Raw genomic sequence first — 24391 nt, forward strand, 5'->3', positions numbered from 1 at the left:
TTTATTTTTATCTCTGTTTGACTGTACGCAGCAAGTTTCTGCGATCAAAGGAGTACCGAGAAGAGTTTTTCAATTAACATGTAGCAGAAAACTGTAAATTCCTTCTGTGTGGCATGTTTTATTATTGTTGTAACCTATTTGTCCTTTTTCATCAATTCTGTACAAGTAACAATAAGATACAGTGTGACACCTCTAATTAGTGGTAAAAGTAATTAGAGTGATATATGCTTAACAAAGAATATTTATCATAAGTAGTGTACTGAAACATTAGTTTTTTCAGTGGTATATAAAGATTCCACAAACTACTATATGAAGAAAGACACCATATCATTTTTTATTATCACTTGTCTTTTGAACTTGTTGCTTAGGTCTTGTCTTGCACTTGTGGCTCTGTATGCAGTTTGATGTATAAAGGCTTGCTGCCTATTCATGTAAGTTGAATTAAAGTTAAATAATAATTATCAGTGCTGAATTTTAAAACTTTGTTTTTGTTGTGAAACAGAAACCTTTTCCTCTCCTTGCTATGGTTTTTATGGGTGGAAGCTTGTGTGGTATTTTATTTTAATTCCCAAAAGCAACTTAAAATTAGTTTTCTATCATTTCTAGTGCTATAAATTCTAAACAATCTGCATTTTAAAGTTATTTACAAAGTCTGATTTTCAGTTAACACAGCACAGTTACCTTTGATTGTTGAAAATTTATCTTCACATAAAACCACACTAGCGTAAGCTTGCATTAGCTTTGGCTTGAGCCTGACAAAATGATATTTCAGAATGAAAAGAATTTTCAATTTATTTTGAGTCATAAAGGAAAATACTAATCATCCATAGCAGAGGTAACTTTTTGTAGCAGTAAAATATATCTGTGATCTCAGAATAGTAATTCCTAACATCATGATATTTTCACTTTACTTTAAGTATTTAAATCTGAAGTGCAATTTCCAATATTAAATGTAGGAAGAGAAGTTCATGATGCTAAAAGGTATTTATTCTTGCTTTCCCAATAATAGTTTAGGGAAATATTTTCTCTATTTCCCATTGTATAATCGGGCAGCGTCTACTTTAATGGGACAAGTAGAGTTTGTGACAGCAATTTTGAAGGCCCCTCATTAGGCTATATGTTGTACTTAGCCACTTAAAGACATTTTCAATGTGTGTATCCCATCTAAGATCATCCTGAGGAAAATTTGAAGAAATTTTGTGATCTTTACCAATTAAATAGTTTATGGTTCCACCATATGAGAATGTTCTGGTTATTTCTATTGATTGAAGTGTGGAAATCTAACACTGCAGATAAGTTTTGATTCATTATCAGTTTATATTTGTTAAATCAGTTCCAGGTACTGCTTTGAGCTTCTGTTATAGCTCCTAGAATGTTTCAATATTCTTATCAATGATGAAGCCACTAGTATCATCTGCAAACTGACAATTTTTTGACAGTTTTTGTTTGATATTAAGCCATTTATTTGGTTTCTGGATAAGGTCGTATCACTTTTGTTTTGGTATTCTGGTTGCTATGGGTTTATTTATCAATTGTCATTTCTTATTTGTAGTTCACTGTTGTTATTTGAATTTACATATTGTAATTTTGTCATTTGGAGATAGTGTGTGGAGCTGTGGATGCTAGAAAATGGAGTGAAAATTTGACAAATCAAAATATTTCTGATATATTCTTCTGTTTGAGTTCAATAGAAGGGTGACAGTAGTGGAGGCAGCCAGAAACATTTGTGCCATATATGGAGATAATTCCACTGGCTAGAGCATGGCAAGCACATGGTTTTCTCATTTTAAAGAGGATTTTTTTGGTGTCACTGACTCTCCACACTGAGGAAGACTTTTGGGCTTTAATGAAGATAATTTAAATGCATTAATCCACAATGATCCATGTCAGTATACTTGGGAGCTGGCAAATGTGATGAACTGTGATCAGTCCACCATCATGCAGCATTTGCATTTGATGGGGAAGGCTCAGAAGTTAGGAGTATGGGTACCACATGCTCTAAGCCAAATCACAAAAATCAGTGGGTGGCCATATGTGGATCTCTGCTTGTTTGTCATTTGGATTGTGAACAACAAAACCAACCCTTTCTATCTGGTATCATTACCCATGATGAGAAATAGTGTCTCTACACTAACATAAGGAAAAGAAAGCAATGGTTGAGCCCAAACAAAGCAGCATTTCCCCATACAAAGACCTGTGCACATCCACAAAACTTATGTTATGCATCTGGTGGAACAGTGATGGTGTGGTGTACCACACCACACTTCCCCAAGGTGTTACTGTTACTGCTGAAGTTTCTTATCAATAACTGAGACATCTTACAGATGCAATCCAAAAACAACAATGAGAAAGACTGTGTGAATGGATGCTACTCTGCAAAATACTTGCCCGAATCCTGCTAGACTGACAAAAAACACTATACAGGAGTTGGGTCAGGAAGTCATTCTGCACCCACCTTATTCTCCTGATCTTGTGCCCTCAGAATTTCATCTTTTCCACTCTCTATCAAACAACCTTCAAGGAACTTCCTTTCCAGATGAAAATGCACTTTGAACATGACTCGACAAGTTCTTTGCCCCAAAACCAAGTCATTACTACAGTCACAGAATCAAACTGTTACGCCAACATTGGCAGATTGTTGTAGATAGTGAAGCAGAATGTATCATTTATGACTAAAGTCTCTGTTATATGTATCTATTGTGTTTATTAAACTTATGGACAAACCCTATGAACTTATGCATCAACCCAATACATACACTATAAATAAAATGGGCCAGAGTACAGACTATTATGGTAAATCATATTCAGTCTCCTGATACCCATGATAATGTTTATTTAAACTGGCATTTTAATAAAATATTTCATTGCTCCATTTCCGTTGACTCAATCATTCGTAGGGTGTGTCCCTGATGTCTATATTGTGGAGTTTGTAAATTAATGTATTGTGATCAGTGGTATCAAAAGATTTGGGCAGGTCAGTGTGTAGACTGGTGATATGCTTCCCATTTCATATTATGAAGCACTTTATTTAAAAATCCAAGAAAGTCAGTGACAGCTGATCATTGTTTCTAAAGCCAAATTCTCCAATGGAAAGGAGTTGATGTTTGCACAAGAAATCTCAGACTCTTTTGGAAACATTTTTCTAGTTCTTTTGAGAAACTAGATAATAATGCAAAGTATCTAATGTGTCATAGCTTCTTTCTTCCTTCTCTTGAATAGCAGCTTCAGTTTTAGTTTCTTTAATCAACATGGGAATGCTCCAGTTGATAATGAACTGTTAAGGCTATCAGTTGCTCCAACGTTAATGCCTAGAGATTCATGGGTGACACAGGAACTGAAATTGCTGGCAGCAGAGCAAAAGCAGAAATTCTGAACTCTGTTTTACAAAATCCCTTTAGAAATGACAATCTGAAAACACTAACAAAGGTTAATTCTCATGACGCATCAGTGGTATTGAGAAATAGTTGACATCACTAATGTTTAACATAGCTGTAGAGTCCAATGGAATACCTATAAGATTCTGTAAGGACTCTGTGGCTGAGTTAGTTCCTCTCTTAACCCGAACACAAAAGACAATACTCAGTATTTGAAAGAAACCATAGGTCACACCAGTCTACAAGAATGGTAGTGGTTTGCAAAGTGTAGATGTAGAACTGTCACATAAATGGGGCAGTGGTTTCGTAATAAGGCCACCACAGTTCTTAACAATAAAATGAAAGATAATTTTACCTGAGATGCTGCCTATACCTGTGGAATTTTTGGACTCTAAGTGCACATCTGTTATTAAATTTTATTCTTATTAGCCATAAGAACAAAGAGAGAAGCAGGGTTATTGTCTGAGATATTTGAGTCCACTGAGTAATTGTTTATTACATTTGAAAAATATTTATTAAACATGTCCACAGTATTTTGTATGTATTTTTTACACTTTTGTAATCTAACTGTACATTGATATTTTTGAGAATATTGTTGCCTATCAGTTGTTTTACAATATTCTATAGAGCTTTCACTTGTTACTGGCAATTCTTACGTGATCGTCATTGCCATTTTCTCTGCCTCATCAATAGGTTTAGAACGTTTATGTTTTGAAATATTACTGTGTCTCCTGATGCAGTTATGGGCATTTTTCAGATTTTTAAGGAGAGTAGTCACATTTCCATGTGAACTTCTGTAAAATTTCTATTATAGATACCTTGAAGACATGCTCTGTATCTAGATTTTCAGTTAATTCTGGCTGGTGGTATTTGACTTTTTTTCAAAGAAATATTCATATTTGTCTATGTGCAGTCATTATTTCTACAGAGACATGATGACAAACTCAATCCGCAAAGCTTTCTGAGTGGCAGAGTTTCTTTGGCTGAGACATTGAAGTATCTTTCCTTTTACATGCTTCACCTCTTCAGACAGCTATATCAATTTCATTTTTCTTATTTGGTATGGACTGAACAATCTGATTGATTAAGATAAAATTTGACTCACTGATTGATGCTGACATATCTGACTGACCACCTTTCTGTACAGAATGCAAGACTACTATGAGTGTTAAGGAAAGGGAAGGGAGGAGGGGGCGAGGATTGTCTTCTTATGTAGCTATCAAAACACCTCACTTCTTGCTATTGGATGTCTTTAATGTATATGCTGCTTTATTTTTACTGTTCTTATCTGTTGTGAATTTGACTGTATTGTAATTTTATTTTATCTCAATTTCAGTTCAAAATAAAATGTTCAAATATGTGGGAAATCTTATGGGACTTAACTGCTAAGGTCATCAGTCCCTAAGCTTACACACTACTTAACCTAAAGTATCCTAAGGACAAACACACACACCCATGCCCGAGGGAGGACTCGAACCTCCGCTGGGATCAGCCGCACAGCCCATGACTGCAGCACCTTAGACCGCTTGGCTAATCCCACTTGGCTCAATTTCAGTTCTATTGCCTGTTGCTGACTTGTTGCATCTAAGTGTCTCACTTTTGAAGTTACAGTAAACACATCTGATGATAACATATTTGTGGCTTGGCCATCAAATTTTGGAAAAGACATGGAACTTTTTGGGTACCACACATTTTGGGTGTCCGGTGGTGGTGATGCTTCCCAGATACATTCTAGATTATTTTGCACAGGGCCACAGCTGAATAATAGTTCTCCATCTGATGCTTATTCTTGTGGTGTTATATTAATTTCTGCCATTGTGACTGGATGATTTCATACTGCTTCTTGTTTTTCTTCTATTGGTAATATGTCAATATTTTGAGCAATTGCTTACAGTACCACTTGAAGCACAGCGTTCTCAAACTTACTAAGCATTTCTATTAAAATTATGTTTTTTTCCCCAAATAACTTCTGTGCATTACATGCTTTGTAAAGTGGTTTTCTTCTACTGAATTTAAGGGGAGACAGAAGGCAAGTGGGCTTCAAAAATTCGATTTTTAGATTTTAGCATATTTGAAATGCCTGGTCTTTCCTGCATGAATCAGTTTTTGTTTTATATGTAGGGAATTTAGAAAATATGAAGAAAGCTGTATGGGCTATCTTTTTCTATAAGCTTTCCACAAAGGAAAACCCAGTGCATGGTCTTTCCCTGAATGATCCTGACACTTGGTGCAAGTACAGGAGAAGTGCCAGATATGACCACAAACATTATTTACCTGCATCAGTAATGAATGAAATTAAACCCATATTTAGAGACCTTGTTGAAGAAATGCCTTCATGGGAAAACCCAAAATTTAAATGAATGTGTGAATTCTGTCATTTGGAACTGGTTACTGAAAACTGTATTTGTTCAGCTTACAACCCCGAAATTTGGTGTTTATGATGTTATTTTATGCATCAATGATGATGTAATTAGAAAACTGGATGTTTTGGAATTATTGGGCATAAAATCTAGAGGAAATACTGTAAAATCCTTGGTGCAAATAGATAAAGAGAGAATTTGCAAAGCAGATACTGCTAATTTAAAATGCACAAAAGAAGCCAGACAGTAAAGAAGAGGGACCAAGAGCTGAAAAGAAGATCAGTATGATTCAGATGATGCTCAGTATGGTGCAGGAAAATATTAGTGGTAAGTAATTCTCATCAATAAATATACTAGAATTGCAATATTAAACTTTAAATGGATTCTTCTGAAAACTACATTTTTTTACTTTCAGGTACCATTATATGATAAACTAATGGGGTTATAAACATGATATTTGGTCAATTTGTACTGCAGATGGTAATAAGTTATTACAAGTATATCGAGAACCACCAAACAATCAGAAACTGTTTTATAATAATTATTGTACAAAAAAAGTTAAATTTTACTAGTGAAAGAATAATTTTTTTTCCTTCAAAATCATAAGAGGTATTATGTTCATTTTACTTGTAAATTGAGGCATATATGTTATATACATGCAGTACAAATTTCATTGTTTTATCACTTATAGTTCCCATGAAAAGTGTACCTATTCAAAGGGTAAAATAGCATTGGCAGAATAGGGATAAAAATTGCCTTCCATCTCCCCTTAAACCAAGAAATTTTACATTCTGGTATGCACTGAGGTGAAAAATGTGTCACATACACAACATATAAAAGAGCAGGCAGGAGCTGTCAGTTATACTCAGGTGATTGATGTGAAAACATTTCCGATGTGATTACAGCTGCACAACAGGAATTAACAGACTTTGAAAGTGAATGCTAGTTCAAACTAGATGCCTCTGACATTTCATTTTCAAAATGGTTAGTGAGTTCAGTATTCTGAGATCCACAGTGTCAAGAGAGTGCTAAGAATAGCAACTTTCAGCCATTACCTCTCACTGTGGATAACACAGTTGCAGAAGAGCGGCATTTGCATAGAGCTGTCAGAGCTAACAGACAAGTAACACTGCATCAAATAACCACAGATATCAATATGGGATCTAGAACAAATGTATCTGTTTGGACAGTGTGGCAAAATTTTGTATTAACGGGCTATGGCAGCATATGGCCAATACGAATGCCTTTGCTAATAGCACAACATCACCTGCAGTGTCTATCCTAGGCTTGTGACCATATCATTTGGACCTTTCATGATTGTAAACACATGACCTGGGCAGAGGAGTCCCAGTTTTAGTTGATAAGAGCAGATGGTAGGGTTTGAGTGTGCTGCAGGACCCATGAAACCATGGAACCCAAGTTGTCAACAAGGCAATGTGCAAGCTGATGGTGCCTACATAATCGTGTGCGTTATGTTTACATGGAATGGACTGTGTCCTCTAGTCCAACTGAACTGATCGTTGACTGGAGATAATTATGTTCAGCTATGTGAAGATCATTTGCAGCCATTTAGGGACTTTATGTTCCCAAACAACAATGGAATTTTTATGGATGAGAATGTGTCATGATGCCAGACCACAATTGTTTGTGACTGGTTTGAAGAACATTCTGTACAATTCAGGTGAATGATCTGGCCACACAGATTTCCCAAGATGAATCCCATTGAACATTTATGAGATGTAATCAAGAGGTCAGTTCATGCAAAAGACCTACACAGGCAACACTTTCAAAATTGCGGGTGACTTTAGAGGCAGCATGGCTCAGTATTGCAGAAAGTGACTTGCAGCAACTTGCTGACTTCAGTTCACATCAAGGTGCTGCAGTACACCGGGCAAAAGGAGGTCCATCGTAATATTAGGATGTATCCCATGACCTCTGTCACCTCAGTGTAATTTACATATTTATTTATTGTTGAATGCTAAGAAAAATCACTTCCTCATAAGAGAATTTTTGTAGCACTTGACACAATTCTCTGGCTGCATTTTATAGCTCATTTTGACATATCATTGAATGTCAGGAGGAAGAATTTCTACTGTTTGACTGTGACCTCTTAGCCCAGAAGTTTTAATTAATGAAGACACCACCTGTGAAAGCCCACATGTTATGATCATTTTGATATATATCATGAAGTAAGTACACAGCAAATAAAGATGTACAAGCTAGGGCTCTGCTTACCTCAGTCCAGCACTAAATATCCCAGCAACAAAAACACCGGGAAATCCTGGATAGTCACTCAAGGTGTCCATTATATAAAGAGGAAAAAGCTGATCTGGTTTCTTCACCATCTGTGTTTAAAGAGAAAACAGAGGAAAGAAAGAGCTTGGCCTTCAGTTTGATTCAGTGTTCAATAATGTGTTATTTTCAGTCTCATATTTTCATTTATATTTTAACTACATTTATTTATTTATTTATATTTATTTATTTATTGTTCCATGGGACCACATTAAGGAGAACTCTCCATGGTCATGGAATGAGTCAATACATGAAATTATAACATGATTGTAGAAACAGATAAAATGAAATATAAGAAACATATTCAGGTGACACATCATTAGTTTAAATAAAGAAAATCAAGAATGTAACACTGGAATTTGCTTAATTTTTTAGCTCTTCCAGGAGCTCCTCAACAGAATAGAAGGAGTGAGCCATGAGGAAACTCTTCAGTTTAGACTTAAAAGCGTTTGGGCTACTGCTAAGATTTTTGAGTTCTTGTGGTAGCTTATTGAAAATGGATGCAGCAGAATACTGCACTCCTTTCTGCACAAGAGTCAAGGAAGTGCATTCCACATGCAGATTTGATTTCTGCCTAGTATTAACTGAGTGAAAGCTGCTAACTCTTGGGAATAAGCTAATATTGCTAACAGCAAACGACATTAAAGAAAATATATACTGTGAGGGCAATGTCAGAATTCCCAGACTATTGAATAGGGGTCGACAAGAGGTTCTAGAACTTACACCACACATAGCTCGAACAGCCCGTTTTTGAGCCAAAAATACCCTTTTTGAATCAGAAGAATTACCCCAAAAAATAATACCATATGACATAAGCGTATGAAAATATGCAAAGTAGACTACTTTTCGTGTTGAAATGTCACTTATTTCAGATACTGTTCTAATGGTAAATAAAGCAGCATTTAGTTTCTGAACAAGATCCTGAACATGGGCTTTCCACAACAGCTTACTATCCATCCGTACGCCTAGGAACTTGAACTGTTCTGTCTCGCTTATAACATGCCCATTCTGTCTGATTAAAATATCAGTTCTCATTGAATTGTGAGTTAGAAACTGTAAAAACTGAGTCTTACTGTGATTTACCATCAAATTATTTTCCACAAGCCACGAACTTATTTCATGAACTACATTATTTGATAATGTTTCAATATTACACACAAGATCCTTCACTACCAAGCTGGTGTCATCAGCAAACAGAAATATTTTTGAATCACCTGTAATACTAGAAGGCATATCATTTATATAAATAAGAAACAGCAGTGGCCCCAGCACCGATCCTTGGGGAATGCCCCATTTAACAGTGCCCCATTGGGACTGAACATCATTACCACTCTCAATGTTGCGCAGAATTACCTTCTGCTTTCTGTTCTTAAAGTAAGAGGCGAACCAATTGTAAGCTACTCCCCTTACTCCATAATGTCCCAACTTCTGCAGTAATATTTTGTGGTCAACACAGTCAAAAGCCTTCGTTAAATCAAAGAAAACACCTAACGTTCACAACCTTTTATTTAATCCGTCCAAAACCTCACAGAGAAAAGAGACTATAGCATTTTCAGTTGTTAAGCCGTTTCTAAAACCAAACTGTACATTTGACAGCAAATTATGTGAATTTAAATGCTGCAGTAACCTTGTATATACAGCCCTCTTGATAACTTTAGCAAATACCGATGGCATAGAAATAGGTCTATAATTATCAACATTATCCGTGTCTCCCTTTTTATAAAGTGGCTTCACTACCGAGTACTTTAATCAGTCAGGAAACCGACCACTCCTAAAGGAAAAGTTACAGATATGGCTAAGTACTGGGCTAACATACATGGAACAATACTTCAGTATTCTGCTAGATACCCCGTCATATCCATGAGAGTTCTTGGTCTTTAGTGATTTAATTATTAACTCAATCTCCCTCTTGTCAGTATCATGGAGGAGCATTTCAGGTAACAGTCTCGGAACACTTTTTTCTACTAGCGCTATATGATTCCCTGTTGGGACTAGGTTTCTATTTAGTTCACCTGCTATATTCAGAAAGTGATTATTAAATACTCTACATATATGCAACTTATCAGTAACACGGACATTCCCACTACGCACTGATTCTATATCCTCGACCTGTCTCTGCAGACCAGCCACTTCCTTTACGGCTGACCATATGGTTTTAATTTTATCCTGAGACTTAGCTATTCTATCTGCATACCACATACTTTTTGCCTTCCTAATAACTTTTTTAAGCACCTTATAATACTGTTTGTAATGGGCTACTGCATTTAGATTGTGACTGTTTCTAACGTTTTGATATAATTGCCACTTTGTTCTACAAAATATTCTTATACCTTTAGTCAGCCACCCAGGCTGCCTGTTTGTGCTAGTACCCTGTTTAGAACCTTTTAACAGAAAGCAACTTTCAAAGAGCACGAGAAAAGTCTTGAGGAAAGCATTATATTTATCGTCTACTGTATCAGCACTATAAACATCTTGCCACTCTTGTTCCTTGATAAGGTTTACAAAAGTCTCTACAGCAACTGGATCAGCTTTCCTAAAACGTTGGTAACTATATTTAACCTGTGTTGCAGCACAAAAATCTTTTAGACTTAAAATTTGTGCATCATGATCTGAAAGGCCATTCACCATTCTGCTAACAGAATGCCCTTCTAGTAATGACGAATGAACAAAAATATTGTCTATGGTTGTTGTACTGTTCCCTTGCACTCTCGTTGGAAAGAATACAGTTTGCATAAGATTATATGAATTAAGGAGTTCTACCATCATCCTTTTCCTTGCACAATCACTTATACAATTTATATTGAAGTCACCACATATAACTAACTTTTTGTATTTCCTATAAAGGAAGACTTATGTGATCACTTAGTGCTTTTGATAAGGTAACTAAGTCAAGTGTTATTGACAAAATAAACAAACACTTTGCTAATTGATAGAATGTCTACACTGAAACAACATATAGGGATAAGACCACCACAATGGAGAAGTAAAACGCCAGATTATGATTATGTGAAAGTGTAGATCCACATTAATATGGCACATTATTGAACGCTGCTCATATGCCTGGAACAGCTATAAAATGTGAATAATTGACAAAAGAGAAGAAATTCATAAAAGGCCTAAATAATTTGTGTTAGATTTACATGGATGAGCCAAAACATTATGACCACTGGCCACTATGAAATTAAATGACACCTGTTGGTTTTGTGAGCTCGTGGTGTGGTAAGCAATATACAGGATGATTATAATTAACATTAAACTTTCAAAATATTGTAGAAATAACGCCACTGGTCAGAATGACATCAAATTGTCATGGAATATTATTGGGATATGTGGAAAACGTATGGTATAAGAAAAAAAATGGTGTGAAAATTGATCAATAGATGGCGCTGTATGTGTCAGACTATGTAAATGAAAACACCCCCATATGACTCATTGAAGTTGGTATAAACACACCAGGTACATGGCTTTTCCTCCTTTCACATCTGTGACATTCGGCATGACTATCTCAATGCAGGATTGCACTCTGCAAGTAAAGCTGTATTACAAGAATGATGACTGCACATACGTTGCTCTGCAGAAGTTGCAGACACTGAATGGTTTGAGAAAAGGCTTTGGTCCAGTGACTGCTGTGGGTCTGGAGAAAATGATTCGGAAATTCGAAAAGACCAGTTCTTTTGATGTGCAACCTGGTAGAGGGAGGAAACAAATTGATTTGACATCAGTGGAAGCAGTGGCCACAGCATTGCAGGAGGAGATGAGTGATGGTGTGCAAACATGTAGTGCATGGAGAATTGACCCAGCATTGGACATACCCATGAGCACAATTCGTAAATTCTTAAGAAATATCCTTCCTTGCCATCCATTTGAAATCACCCATGTGCATGAGTAGCTTATTGTTGACCTGGCAGCAAGAGAGACATTTGCTTTAGAATTTCTTGCTTGCATGGAAGTGGGCAATGATTGGCCATGGAAGATTTTGTGGATAGATGAAGCCCACTTCCATCTGACAGGGTATGAGAATACGCAGAATTGTCAAATATGGGCAATGGAAAATCCACAAGAAACTCAACCAGTACCACTTCATCCTGAAAAGATCACTGTGTTGTGCAGGTTTACAGTAGAATTTACCATAGGGCCATATTTTTTCAAAGAGACAGATGCTTCTGGTCCTGTTACCTGTACTGTCACTGGTAAGCACTATTAGTGTCTTTTGCGCAACCACGTCATTCCAGCTCTCCAACAGTGTGGATGGGATCATATTTGTACAAGATGGCACACCTCTGTACATTGCAAATCCAGTTAAGCAGTTAATGAAGCACCATTTTGGAAATGCTAGAATTATCAGCCGCCATTTCCCTACAGCCTGGTGGTTCTGATCACCTGATCTTAATCTGTGTGACTTCAGGCTGTGGGGATATCTGAAAGATGTTGTGTTCAGTGTTCCAACTTCAAACTTAACTACATTGAAGGCACACATTGTGCAACACATTCTGAATGTGACCCCAGAAGCACTTAGATCAGTTGTGGGACATGCTGTTTCTCAATTTAAACTTGTTGTAGAAAATAGTGGACAGCATATTGAACATGTTTTGCGCCAGTCATACGAAATTTAATAATCCAATTTGATTTTGATTGATGCTTTTTATGCAGTTTTTGGCCTCAGGATGATTAAAAACCAATGTGAGTGATGCTTTTTATGCGGTTTTTGGCTTCGCACAATTAAAAACCAATTTTTCCCCATCCCGTGTGATGTGACCTTGCCTGGGTGGATGGGCTTACGTAACTAACAGTAAATTATGATGCTTACAGTGCCATCTATTGCTACGTTTTGTAAGTATTTATTTTTCTTCTGCCATACGTTTTCCCCCTTCTCTGATAATATTCCGTTGCAATTTGATGTCATTCTGACTAGAGGTGTTATTTCTACAGCGGTTTGAAAAATTAACGTTAATTATAATCATCCTGTATATAGGCAGGGCAGAAATGAATGGGGAACTGTTCTGGCAATGATATTAACTACAAATGGGGAAATCCATTGTCATAAGCAACTTTAACAAACTATAGATTTTCACCACCCTTTGCCTGGGTATGAGCATATCAAAATGGTGAAGATAATTGGTTGTTCACATTCTGCTGTTGTGAGCATCTATGGAAAGTGGTTGAGAGACAGTAAAATTGTGAGTAGGTGACAATCAGCTGGATGTTCACACCTCATCATAGCCATTCAGTGCATGCTACTGAACATATGCTTTGCAGCAAATGACCACTACGTATCCCCTTGTTTATCCAGTGGCATCATCAGTTACTTTTGCAGTGGGCCTGTGATCATTGAGACTGGTTTAGGGATAAATGAAAACATGTCACCTGGTCAGACAAATCACATTTCTTGTTGCACCTCTTCAGAAGCCATATCCACATAAGATGTCATCCAGGTGAACGGCTGCATAAAACACACCCTGCCAAAGATGTAGGCTGGTAGAGGTAGTATGTGCTTTGAGGGACATTCAGCTATGTTTCCATAGGACCTGTGGTAATGATCAAGGGTTCCAAGGCAGCTGCAGACTACATGAACATTACTGCAGACTACCCACATTCCTTCATGTTGCATGTCTTCCCTGATGTTGATGGTATCTTCCAGCACGATAATTGCCCATGTCACAAGGTCATAATCCTGCTACAGTGGTTTAAGGTGCACAATAGTGAATTCATGTTTATATTTTGGCCACCATATTCACCTGATCTGAATGCAGTGGAACACATGTTGGTTGTTATCAGGTGCCATGCACATGCCCACAAATTACCAGACCATAATTGACAGGAATTGTGTGTCCTGTGCAAAAATATCTGGTGCCACATACTTCCAGAAACATACCAATGACTTGTTGAATCTTTACCATGTATAATTACTTCTGTGTTGCATTACAGACACACAGTTAAGCAAGTGATCATAATGTTTGGCACATCACTGTATTTATTTAACATTACAAAATTATACAGATACTCAAAAATCCAATAGAGGACTGTACAAGATCATCATCTGGTCACTCTGTGTCCATCTTCAGTGTTAAAAGGAAATATGAAGAAAAAGTTACAATAAAGTAACATATATGCCTTATTAATGTACAGTTGCATAAGATTTAAATGTGAGTCAGTCATAAAATAGTGTAACAGCTCGAACATTAACATTTAAGACTTCAGCCCAGCAACCAAAATCAAGTCACGGCTACCATCCAATGCACTGACAGCTCAGCAGCATCATCAGACATGGATTCCACAGCTGGTGCTTCCACATGAGGGACATCATGTGGACTCTCATCACATGACCAACCAACCTACAAGATTATGCCACAACAGGCCATTGACCATGCTTCAGATGTTTCAATCCAGCCTCAATACAGAGGGCCTCCCACAACAGTCAGCACCTGGAAATGGGATTTAAACCACCAGAACCAACCTGTCAGCAAGTCATCATAGCTAAGCTGTCTGACGATGCACAGTCTGTGTCAGTTGTCACTGTGTCTATGACACTGTCTCCGCTGGACCACAAATGAACGATTGCTGTCTGAGTATCCCACCCAGCCACAGGGACATCATCTCACTGCTGCACCACAACTCCACAGCCATCAACTACCATCTGCCAGCATGTTGTGGTAGCCAGACCACCAGAACCATCCAAGGGAAAGGCCTGTGTCAGCACACCTGCACTACTGTGCTGGGGTCTGAGGATCACCTTCCATTGCCTGAAATCTGTCTGTTTCAGATGTGCTGAACTATGCCTGTTCAGTTTTCATCATTAAAGTATTCTGTCAACTGACAGCCTGCCTTCTTTGCTCACTCAATCGCCAACCTGCAGCAGAGAACTACTTACCCACTCGTACCCTGCAGTAAACTCATATTACAATATTGGTATCAGAAGTGGAAAGTCAATTCAAAACTCCAAGAAAACATGGGTCTATTGCTCTATAAGGTTATTCTTGGTACACAAATGCCCACACTTTTTGAATTATGTCAACCTACTCCAGGGGAGGAAGCAGCCTCTGCTCAGGACTTTATTGGTGCTCCCTGCCACCATTGGATAAACAGCTGCCAGCAGAAAGTCATATACTCCTAGCTCACTTATTTGTTACATAGTTTAATTCTTAATTTCTTTGCGTGTTTTTTGGTACTCGCATTGTTTAATTCATCAATTTCGGGCGTATTATAGTATTTGAGAGTTGTAGCATCACGTTTTAGTACCTGAATAGTGTAAATTTGCGTAGTCATTTGTCTTCTGTTTTTGTTTTGAACGGTCAGTGTCGGTTGGTCACAGCCAGTGTGCTCCCTGCTGCCGTTGGATAAGCAGCTGCCAGCAGAAAGTCGTATACTCCTAGCTCACTTATTTGTTACATAGTTTAATTCTTAATTTCTTTGTGTGTTTTTGGTACTTGCGTTGTTTAATTCATAAATTTCGGGCGTATTATAGTATTTGAGAGTTGTAGCATTGCATTTTAGTACCTGAATAGTGTAAAATCGTGTAGTCTCCTTCCGCCGCCAAGCAGTGTGTCAGCAGTGCGCAAGTAGCAGCATTACTGCATTTACTAGGCAATCTTACATTTTAATAACTGTTTAAATTTTGTGTTGATTTGTTTGTGCTCTCTGTAGATTAGTTCAGACGTTCTTTGCACAACAGTTTTTAGCATGGATAGGGACTGCAACTGCTGTGTTTGGATGCAGGCTGAGTTGGCATCCCTTCGCTCCCAGCTTCAGGCAGTGTTGGCTTCGGTCACACAGCTTGAGGCTGTTGCCAATGGGCATCACTGTGGGGGTCCGGATGGGGGTTTGTCGGGGACGGCCAGCTCGTCCCACGCATCCCCCGATCGGACTACGACTGTGGTTGCTCGGGATACTGTCAACATTGAGGCTGATCCCTCACCTGTGGTAGAGTGGGAGGTCATCTCAAGGTGTGGCAGGGGGTGAAAGACATTTCAGAGGGCTGAATGGAAGGCCTCTCCAGTTTGTCTGACGAACCGGTTTCAGGCTCTGTCTCAGGCTGATACCGATCTACAGCCGGACATGGCTGCTTGTCCTGTTCCAGAGGTTGCCCCTCAGTCTGCAAGATCTGGGCAGTCGCAGAGGGTGGGCTTACTGGTAGTTGGGAGCTCCAATGTCAGGCATGTAATGGGGGCCCTTAGGGATCTGGCAGCAAGAGAGGAGACGAAAACCAATGTGCACTCCGTGTGCATACCCTGGGGGAGTCATTCCAGATGTGGAAAGGGTCCTTCCAGATGCCATGAAGGGTACAGGGTGCACCCATCTGCAGGTGGTCACTCATGTCGGCACCAATGATGTGTGTTGCTACGGATCGGAGGAAATCCTCTCTGGCTTCCGGCGGCTATCTGATTTGGTGAAGACTGCCAGTCTTGCTAGCGGGATGAAAGTAGAGCTCACCATCTGCAGCATCGCCGACAGGACTGACTGCGGACCTTTGGTACAGAGCCGAGTGGAGGGTCTGAATCAGAGGCTGAGACGGTTCTGCGACCATGTGGGCTGCAGATTCCTCGACTTGCGCCATAGGGTGGTGGGGTTTTGGGTTCCGCTGGATAGGTCAGGAGTCCACTACATGCAGCAAGTGGTTACACGGGTAGCAGGGGTTGTGTGGCGTGGACTGGGTGGTTTTTTAGGTTAGATGGCCTCGGGCAAGTACAGAATGGGCAACAGCCTCAAAGGGTGCGGTGCAAAGTCAGGACATGCGGGGACCAAGCAGCAATCGGTATTGTAATTGTAAACTGTCGAAGCTGCATTGATAAAGTACCAGAACTTCAAACACTGGTAGAAAGCACCGAAGCTGAAATCACTATAGGTACAGAAAGCTGGCTGAAGCCAGAGATAAATTCTGCCGAAATTTTTACAAAGGCACAAACGGTGTTTAGAAATGATAGATTGCATGCAACCGGTGGTGGCGTGTTTATCGCTGTTAGTAGTAGTTTATCCTGTAGTGAAGTAGAAGTGGATAGCTCCTGTGAATTATTATGGGTAAAGGTTACACTAAACGACTGAGCTAGGTTAATAATTGGCTCCTTTTACTGACCTCCCGACTCAGCAGCATTAGTGGCAGAACAACTGAGAGAAAATTTGGAATACATTTCACATAAATTTTCTCAGCATGTTATAGTCTTAGGTGGAGATTTCAATTTACCAGATATAGACTGGAGCACTCAGATGTTTAGGACGGGTGGTAGGGACAGAGCATCGAGTGACATTATACTGAGTGTACTATCCGAAAATTACCTCGAGCAATTAAACAGAGAACTGACTCGTGAATATAACATCTTGGACCTACTGATAACAAACAGACCTGAAGTTTTTGACTCTGTATGTGCAGAACAGGGAATCATAAGGCTGTTGCAGCATCCCTGAATATGGAAGTTAATAGAAATATAAAAAAAGGGAGGAAGGTTTATCTGTTTAGCAAGAGTAATAGAAGGCAGATTTCAGACTACCTAACAGATCAAAATGAAAATTTCTGTTCTGACACTGACAATGTTGAGTGTTTATGGAAAAAGTTCAAGGCAGTTGTAAAATGCGTTTTAGGCAGGTACGTGCCGAGTAAAACTGTGAGGGACAGGAAAAACCCACCGTGGTACAACAACAAAGTTAGGAAACTACTGCGAAAGCAAAGAGAGCTTCACTCCAAGTTTAAACGCAGCCAAAACCTCTCAGACAAACAGAAGCTAAACGATGTCAAAGTTAGCGTAAGGAGGGCTATGCATGAAGCGTTCAGTGAATTCGAAAGTAAAATTCTATATACCGACTTGACAGAAAATCCTAGGAAGTTCTGGTCTTACATTAAATCAGTAAGTGGCTCGAAACAGCATATCCAGACACTCTGGGATGATGATGATGGCATTGAAACAGAGGATGACATGTGTAAAGCTGAAATAGTAAACACCTTTTTCCAAAGCTGTTTCACAGAGGAAGACCGCACTGCAGTTCCTTCTCTAAATCCTCGCACAAACGAAAAAATGGCTGACATCAAAATAAGTGTCCAAGAAATAGAAAAGCAACTAGAATCACTCAACAGAGGAAAGTCCACTGGACCTGACAGGATACCAATTTGATTCTACACAGAGTACGCGAAAGAACTTGCCTCCCTTCTAACAGCCGTGTACCGCGAGACTCTAGAGGAACGGAAGGTTCCAAATGATTGGAAAAGAGCACAGGTAGTCCCAGTCTTCAAGAAGGGTCGTCGAGCAGATGCGCAAAACTATAGACCTATATCTCTGATGTCGATCTGTTGTAGAATTTTAGAACATGTTTTTTGCTCGAGTATCATGTCATTTTTGGAAACCCAGAATCTACTCTGTAGGAATCAACATGGATTCCAGAAACAGCAATCATGTGAGACCCAATTCACTTTATTTGTTCGTGAGACCCAGAAAATATTAGATACAGGCTCCCAGGTAGATGCTATTTTCCTTGACTTCCAGAAGGCGTTCGATACAGTTCCGCACTGTCGCCTGATAAACAAAGTAAGAGCCTATGGAATATCAGACCAGCTGTGTGGCTGGATTGAAGAGCTTTTAGCAAACGGAACACAGCATGCTGTTATCAATGGAGAGACGTCTACAGACGTTAAAGTAACCTCTGGTGTGCCACAGGGGAGTGTGATGGGACCATTGCGTTTCACAATATATATAAATGACCTAGTAGATAGTGTCGGAAGTTCCATGCAGCTTTTTGCGGATGATGCTGTAGTATACAGAGATGTTGCAGCATTAGAAAATTGTAGCGAAATGCAGGAAGATCTGCAGCGGATAGGCACTTGGTGCAGGGAGTGGCAACTGACCCTTAACATAGACAAATGTAATGTATTGCAAATACATAGAAAGAAGGATCCTTTATTGTATGATTATATGATAGCGGAACAAACACTGGTAGCAGTTACTTCTGTAAAATATCTGGTAGTATGCGTACAGAATGATTTGAAGTGGAATGCTCATATAAAATTAATTGTTGGTAAGGCGGGTACCACGCTGAGATTCATTGGGAGAGTCCTTAGAAAATGTAGTCCATCAACAAAGGAGGTGGCTTACAAAACACTCGTTCGACCTATACTTGAGTATTGCTCATCAGTGTGGGATCCGTTACAAGTCAGTTGGCAGAGGAGATAGAGAAGATCCAAAGAAGAGTGGCACATTTCGTTACAGGGTTATTTGGTAAGCGTGGTAGCGTTATGGAGATGTTTAGCAAACTCAACTGGCAGACTCTTCAAGAGAGGCGCTCTACATCGTGGTGTAGCTTGCTCGCCAGGTTTCGAGAGGGTGCGTTTCTGGATGAGGTATCGAATATATTGCTTCCCCCTACTTATACCTCCCAAGGAGATCACGAATGTAAAATTAGAGAGATTAGAGTGCGCACAGAGGCTTTCAGACAGTCGCTCTTCCCGCGAACCATACGCGACTGGAACAGGAAAGGGAGGTAATGACAGTGGCACGTAAAGTGCCCTCCGCCACACACCATTGGGTGGCTTGCAGAGTATAAACGTAGATGTAGATGTATTAAAATGGCTGAAGGAATATGGTATCAGGTGAAAACGGAACACAGAGTTTCTAGAAAGACAGGAGAACACTCACAATAAGAAAGCAGAATTACGTAAGTATAATGTTGGGCAGTGGGTCATGTTATCTAACCCTCATGTTCCGAAAGGGAAAGGAAAGAAGTTCATTCTGCAATACCAAGGATCTTATCAGATAGTGAGACAACATCCCCAGTTAACATTAAAACATAACTCTCCATCTGAGCCATGGTGGTTCGTATAGAAAGAATTCACCCATTTCGAGGTGAACTGGAAGGACTGCCTCAATTACCAACAGCTCCTTCTGAAAGAGGAAGGGAATTGGGTAAAGAAAGCAGAAGAAAGAAAGGTAGAAATAAGCCAGTGATGCAGAGTGTACCTGAGATTGTTCCAATACATCCATACACCTATACACCTTAAGACCACAAGGTGATCTCACAAGTTGGATGTTTGTAATTACTTATCAGTTATGTATTATGGTTAATTTATGTTGTATTATTTCTATGAGAGAGGTTCACAGGGTACATTTGCATATAGGTAATAGGTTAGAGAACTATTAATAGAACAGTAGTGTGTCTAATTCAGATCCATTGTTTTCTTTAAAATGTAGTTGGTATGAAGTAGATAAGCAGATAGATCATATGTTGGTAATAAGTGAGAATGAGTAAGTACATTTGTGTCACACTTTGGTGTTTACATTTAAGGTTGAAGGCTCTTTGTAACAGATGTCTTCTACATCAAGCCAGTCGGTTAAGATGAAATGAATTGATTGTATGGCATTGTTGGCTGGGATGTCCTAGTTGGGTTCGGCCGCCAACTGCAGGTCTTATTTCATTAGGCGCCACATTGGGGGACTTACGGCCGGTGACGAGGATGAAATGATGATGAGGACAACACAACACCCAGTCCCCAAGTGGAGAAAATCTCCAACCCAGCTGGGAATTGAATCCGGGCCCAGTGCTTGGGAGGCAAGCACGTTACCACCCAGATAAGCAGGCAGACAGTCAGTTAAGATGATAAGGCATATGAGAAAATACTACTCTCCACTGTGGAGTCACTGTAGTGATGAGCTAGGCGAGTCACTATTTGCCCCAAAAATCAAGTACACCCAATACCTAAGTCACGCAAGTATACTCTGTTTCAAGAAGCTGGCAACTAACTGCCCAAGGAGATCATTGCAAGTGAAACAAATTTTTCCAAAAGATAGCGTCACACTAGCTGTACTCAGTACCAGAACCAATAGTAGTCATTGCCATCTGTCATGACCAAGAACATTTCATCAGCACCCAGCATATAGAGCTAATAAGTCAGGGATTGCTAATGAATGGTACACAGTGTGACACTTCAGGTCCCACATTCTGGTTACCTGCCACCATTAACAGAACCACAATTCTAAATACCAGCTACTCATTAATTTATCTAATGGACCTGCCTTTAGAAATCCAACCCAAGAAAAACTTGACTCTTCTAAATTCCATGTTAGACCAAACTCTTCTGGCTACCTTGGACCAGATGATAGCAGCACAAAAGTGATCATGTGATGAAGGAACATCTACTCAGTCATATAAGAAAACAATGGAATGAACAAGGCACTTGCCTCATAACCACAGGGACTAGCACAACAGCCGTTTGTGTAATTTTGAGCATAATAATGATTGTGTACTGCCATCTCACACACAGAGTTGCAAATCCTGCCCCTACCTTCCATCAACCTGTGGGTCCACATCAGACATGCTGGTACCAGTGAAGAAGTGACTCAAACACAGTGAACAATAGTAAATTGTGAAAGAAAAAAGAGGGGAAAAAATAAAGAGGGATACAGAAATTCAGTGCTTAAGCATTTTAGGAGTGAGATACTGTATTTAGTGTAAAATAAAACAAAGTCTTATTCAAGAAATGAAGAAACATTTATAGATGTGAAAGTGTCCTGTTACAGTAAGACTAACAAAATAGGAATCCAGACGACTGGGTTAAGCTAAGAAGGGAGGAAATGTAATGCCCCAAACACTGCCAGCTGGAACAACAGACCAGCAGCCAAAGCCAGGTTGAAGTTACCAGCCAATGCCCTGCCAGCTCAGTGATGTCAGCAAATGGGCACCGGCAACTGGCACTTCCACATGAGGGATGTCATGCAGACTACTGTCACATGATTGACTGATTAACCAACTGCGCCACACCAGACCATCAATCCCATTCCAGATGTTTTGATGCAGTCCCAGTACAGGGGGTCTTCCACAACTGCCACCGTATGGAAATGGAATTTGCATCACCAGGACCATCCCATCACAGAGTCGTCACAGCTGAAATGTCCAATGACTCACAGCCTGTGTTGGTAGTCACTAAAACCATGACACTGCCTCCGCCTCTGCACATGGGCACTACCTTGCCGCTGCACTGCCACACTGCAGCCACCAGCTGCCACATGCTATCATGATGTAGTAACTGGGCCACTGCAATCGCTGACAGGAAACGCCTGCATTGGGACACACATAGTAATGAGCTGAAGCCTGAGGATCACTTTGCATCACCTGCAGTCTGTCTGTTTCAGAGGTGTTGAACCATGTATATTCATGTTCATCAGTAAAGTGTTCTATCAACTGAATTGGCTTCCTTCTTCACCCATTTCATTGTCAACATCCAGCAGAGAATCACTCACCCACTCCTATCTTACAGTAAATGTAAGTCAAAACATTCAGACCACATATATATGCACATAGTCCCAACTGGACTAGTTACATTAAAGGCTGAGTTCACATTGTGACTGCTGTTTACAGATATAACTGGCTTCAGTGTATGTCATACTGATTTACAGTTTTACATGTGTGATGTGTTGACAAAATTGATATGTTTTATCATTTTATTTATTACTTTATACTTTTCAAAAACTTATGTACATAGAGCAAATCATGTGGATGCAAATAAAAAGATTGACTAATGTCTTACATTTACATATGGTGGCAATTGCGTGAACTAAGCAGTGGCATCAGTTGTTGCTGTATGCTTTACTGAGCATAGTTTAAAAAATATGAAAGATGTTGTTCAGAATTCTGACATTAATAATTTTTTTATTAAATTGTGTTACATACTAAGGACAACTGGAGGAGTTGGGCAGACAGAAGTGATGTTATAAGGCATTGTACCAGCAGTGGTATATCAAAAGGACCATAAATCTTTCGGTTTTAAATGACCTTTCTCATAAGTTTCACACAAAAAAAAACTTTATAATTTGCACTGTTTGGTGTCAAAACTAGTAAAATTAAGTCATGCAAAAATGTAGGAAATACGTAGGGCTTCATTTCAGATCAGTGCTCCCTATCTCTCATTCCCCATCAAATATTAGCCTCGCCAATACCCCCTCTACTCCACCCACTCTTCCTTCCTAACAGCCTTTCCTACCCCATTAATACTACACTTCACTCCTCCAATATTATACCATCACATCCCTACCCTCCACAATGAACAACCTTTTCCCCTTCAACAACAGACTCCCTATGCCAGGGCAGGTTATTCCAGTTTTTGTGCCGGGAAAGTGCTACGTTTCGGTATCATGTTTTAAATGTGCTCTTATTGTGTTTTGTTTTACCTTTTATTATTACTGTTTTTAACTTGAAGAGCAGGAAGTCATGTTGGGATCAGCCCATAGTAGCCAAATTCCAATGACTTTTAAACAGTTCCGAAAACTGGGAGCTTCTTGTGGTCACATGCTCATTAAGCAATGTCCTGTGAGATGATGCCTGATGGAAAAAGATTTCAAACTCCTCCAACAGGTCCATATGCCTTCCCTCCTTGCATGGATGGAGCATTCTCATATGTGAGCACAAAACTAGTGCACTGTTGCAGCTGTGATGTAATTTAAACAGTGGCCTCAGTGTGAGGTCAGCCTTTGACATGAATACTCCAGTTGGTACTATGTGCATATATAAGTGGTTTTAATGTTTTAACTTACATTTACAGGTATGAACCTTATGACTGTATCACATTTAAAGCCTAAAAAACTGTACATTTAATGAGGCATGCATGTTATCTTATTGTAAGTGGTTCTTCATATGTCTTTTTTAGAACTGAAGATGGCCACAAAGTGACCAGAACCTAGATATGGAATAAATATTATTTGTGACTGATTGTTGTACCACTTACTACTTGGAATAAATAAAGTTTCTGGCCACAAATGTTCCCAATAGAATGAACCCTGTCACTTTTATAATTAATGTTCCAATTTCAAAATTCTGTAGAAAGAGAACCACTGCTCAGAATGGCATCAAATTTGAATGACATGCAGGGGGAAACATCATGGGAAAAAAATTAACAAAAATTTTATTGATAGATGGTGCCATAAGCAACTCTATTTAAGTAATTAAATGAGGTTAGCTAAAAACAACAGCTTTGTTTTGGGCTGCACATTGTACCACCTGTGCTGTTCAATGTGCATGACTACACAAGTTTTGCAGTCAACAGTTGTGGCACTGTTAGTTATGTAAGCCCATCCACTATGAAAGGGTCATAGCACATCAGATGGAAAAAGTCAGTTTTTATTTGTCCTGAGGCCAAACACCACATAAAACCAAAATGGCATTGGTTTATAATTGTTCTGAGACTGGTGCAAGGTGTGTTCAGTATACTGTCCTCTGTTTCCTGTCACAAATAGAAATCAAAAAACAGCATATTCCACAACAGATGGGAGTGTCTCGGGTCTTGTTCAAAATGTATTGTACAATGTGTGCTTCAATTCAGCTCCATTTGTAATTGGAGCACTGAACCAACATCTTTTAGACAACCCCACACCCAGAAGTCACACAGACTATGATGAGGTG

The 24391-nt window shown here is 39.2% G+C and overlaps 1 protein-coding gene across 2 annotated transcripts in view; it reads right to left on the reverse strand.

Moving 5' to 3' along the window:
• Positions 1-24391, reverse strand: part of LOC126183536 (sodium-coupled monocarboxylate transporter 1-like) — a 249887-nt gene that overhangs the window by 20342 nt on the left and 205154 nt on the right. For both annotated transcript variants that reach the window (XM_049925607.1, XM_049925606.1), the window contains exon 10: positions 7970-8079. In XM_049925607.1, coding sequence (XP_049781564.1) covers positions 7970-8079 — 110 coding nt within the window. The remainder of the gene's footprint in view (positions 1-7969; positions 8080-24391) is intronic.

This window comes from Schistocerca cancellata, chromosome 4 (genome assembly GCF_023864275.1).
Source record: "Schistocerca cancellata isolate TAMUIC-IGC-003103 chromosome 4, iqSchCanc2.1, whole genome shotgun sequence".
NCBI classification, from domain to species: Eukaryota; Metazoa; Arthropoda; class Insecta; order Orthoptera; family Acrididae; genus Schistocerca; species Schistocerca cancellata.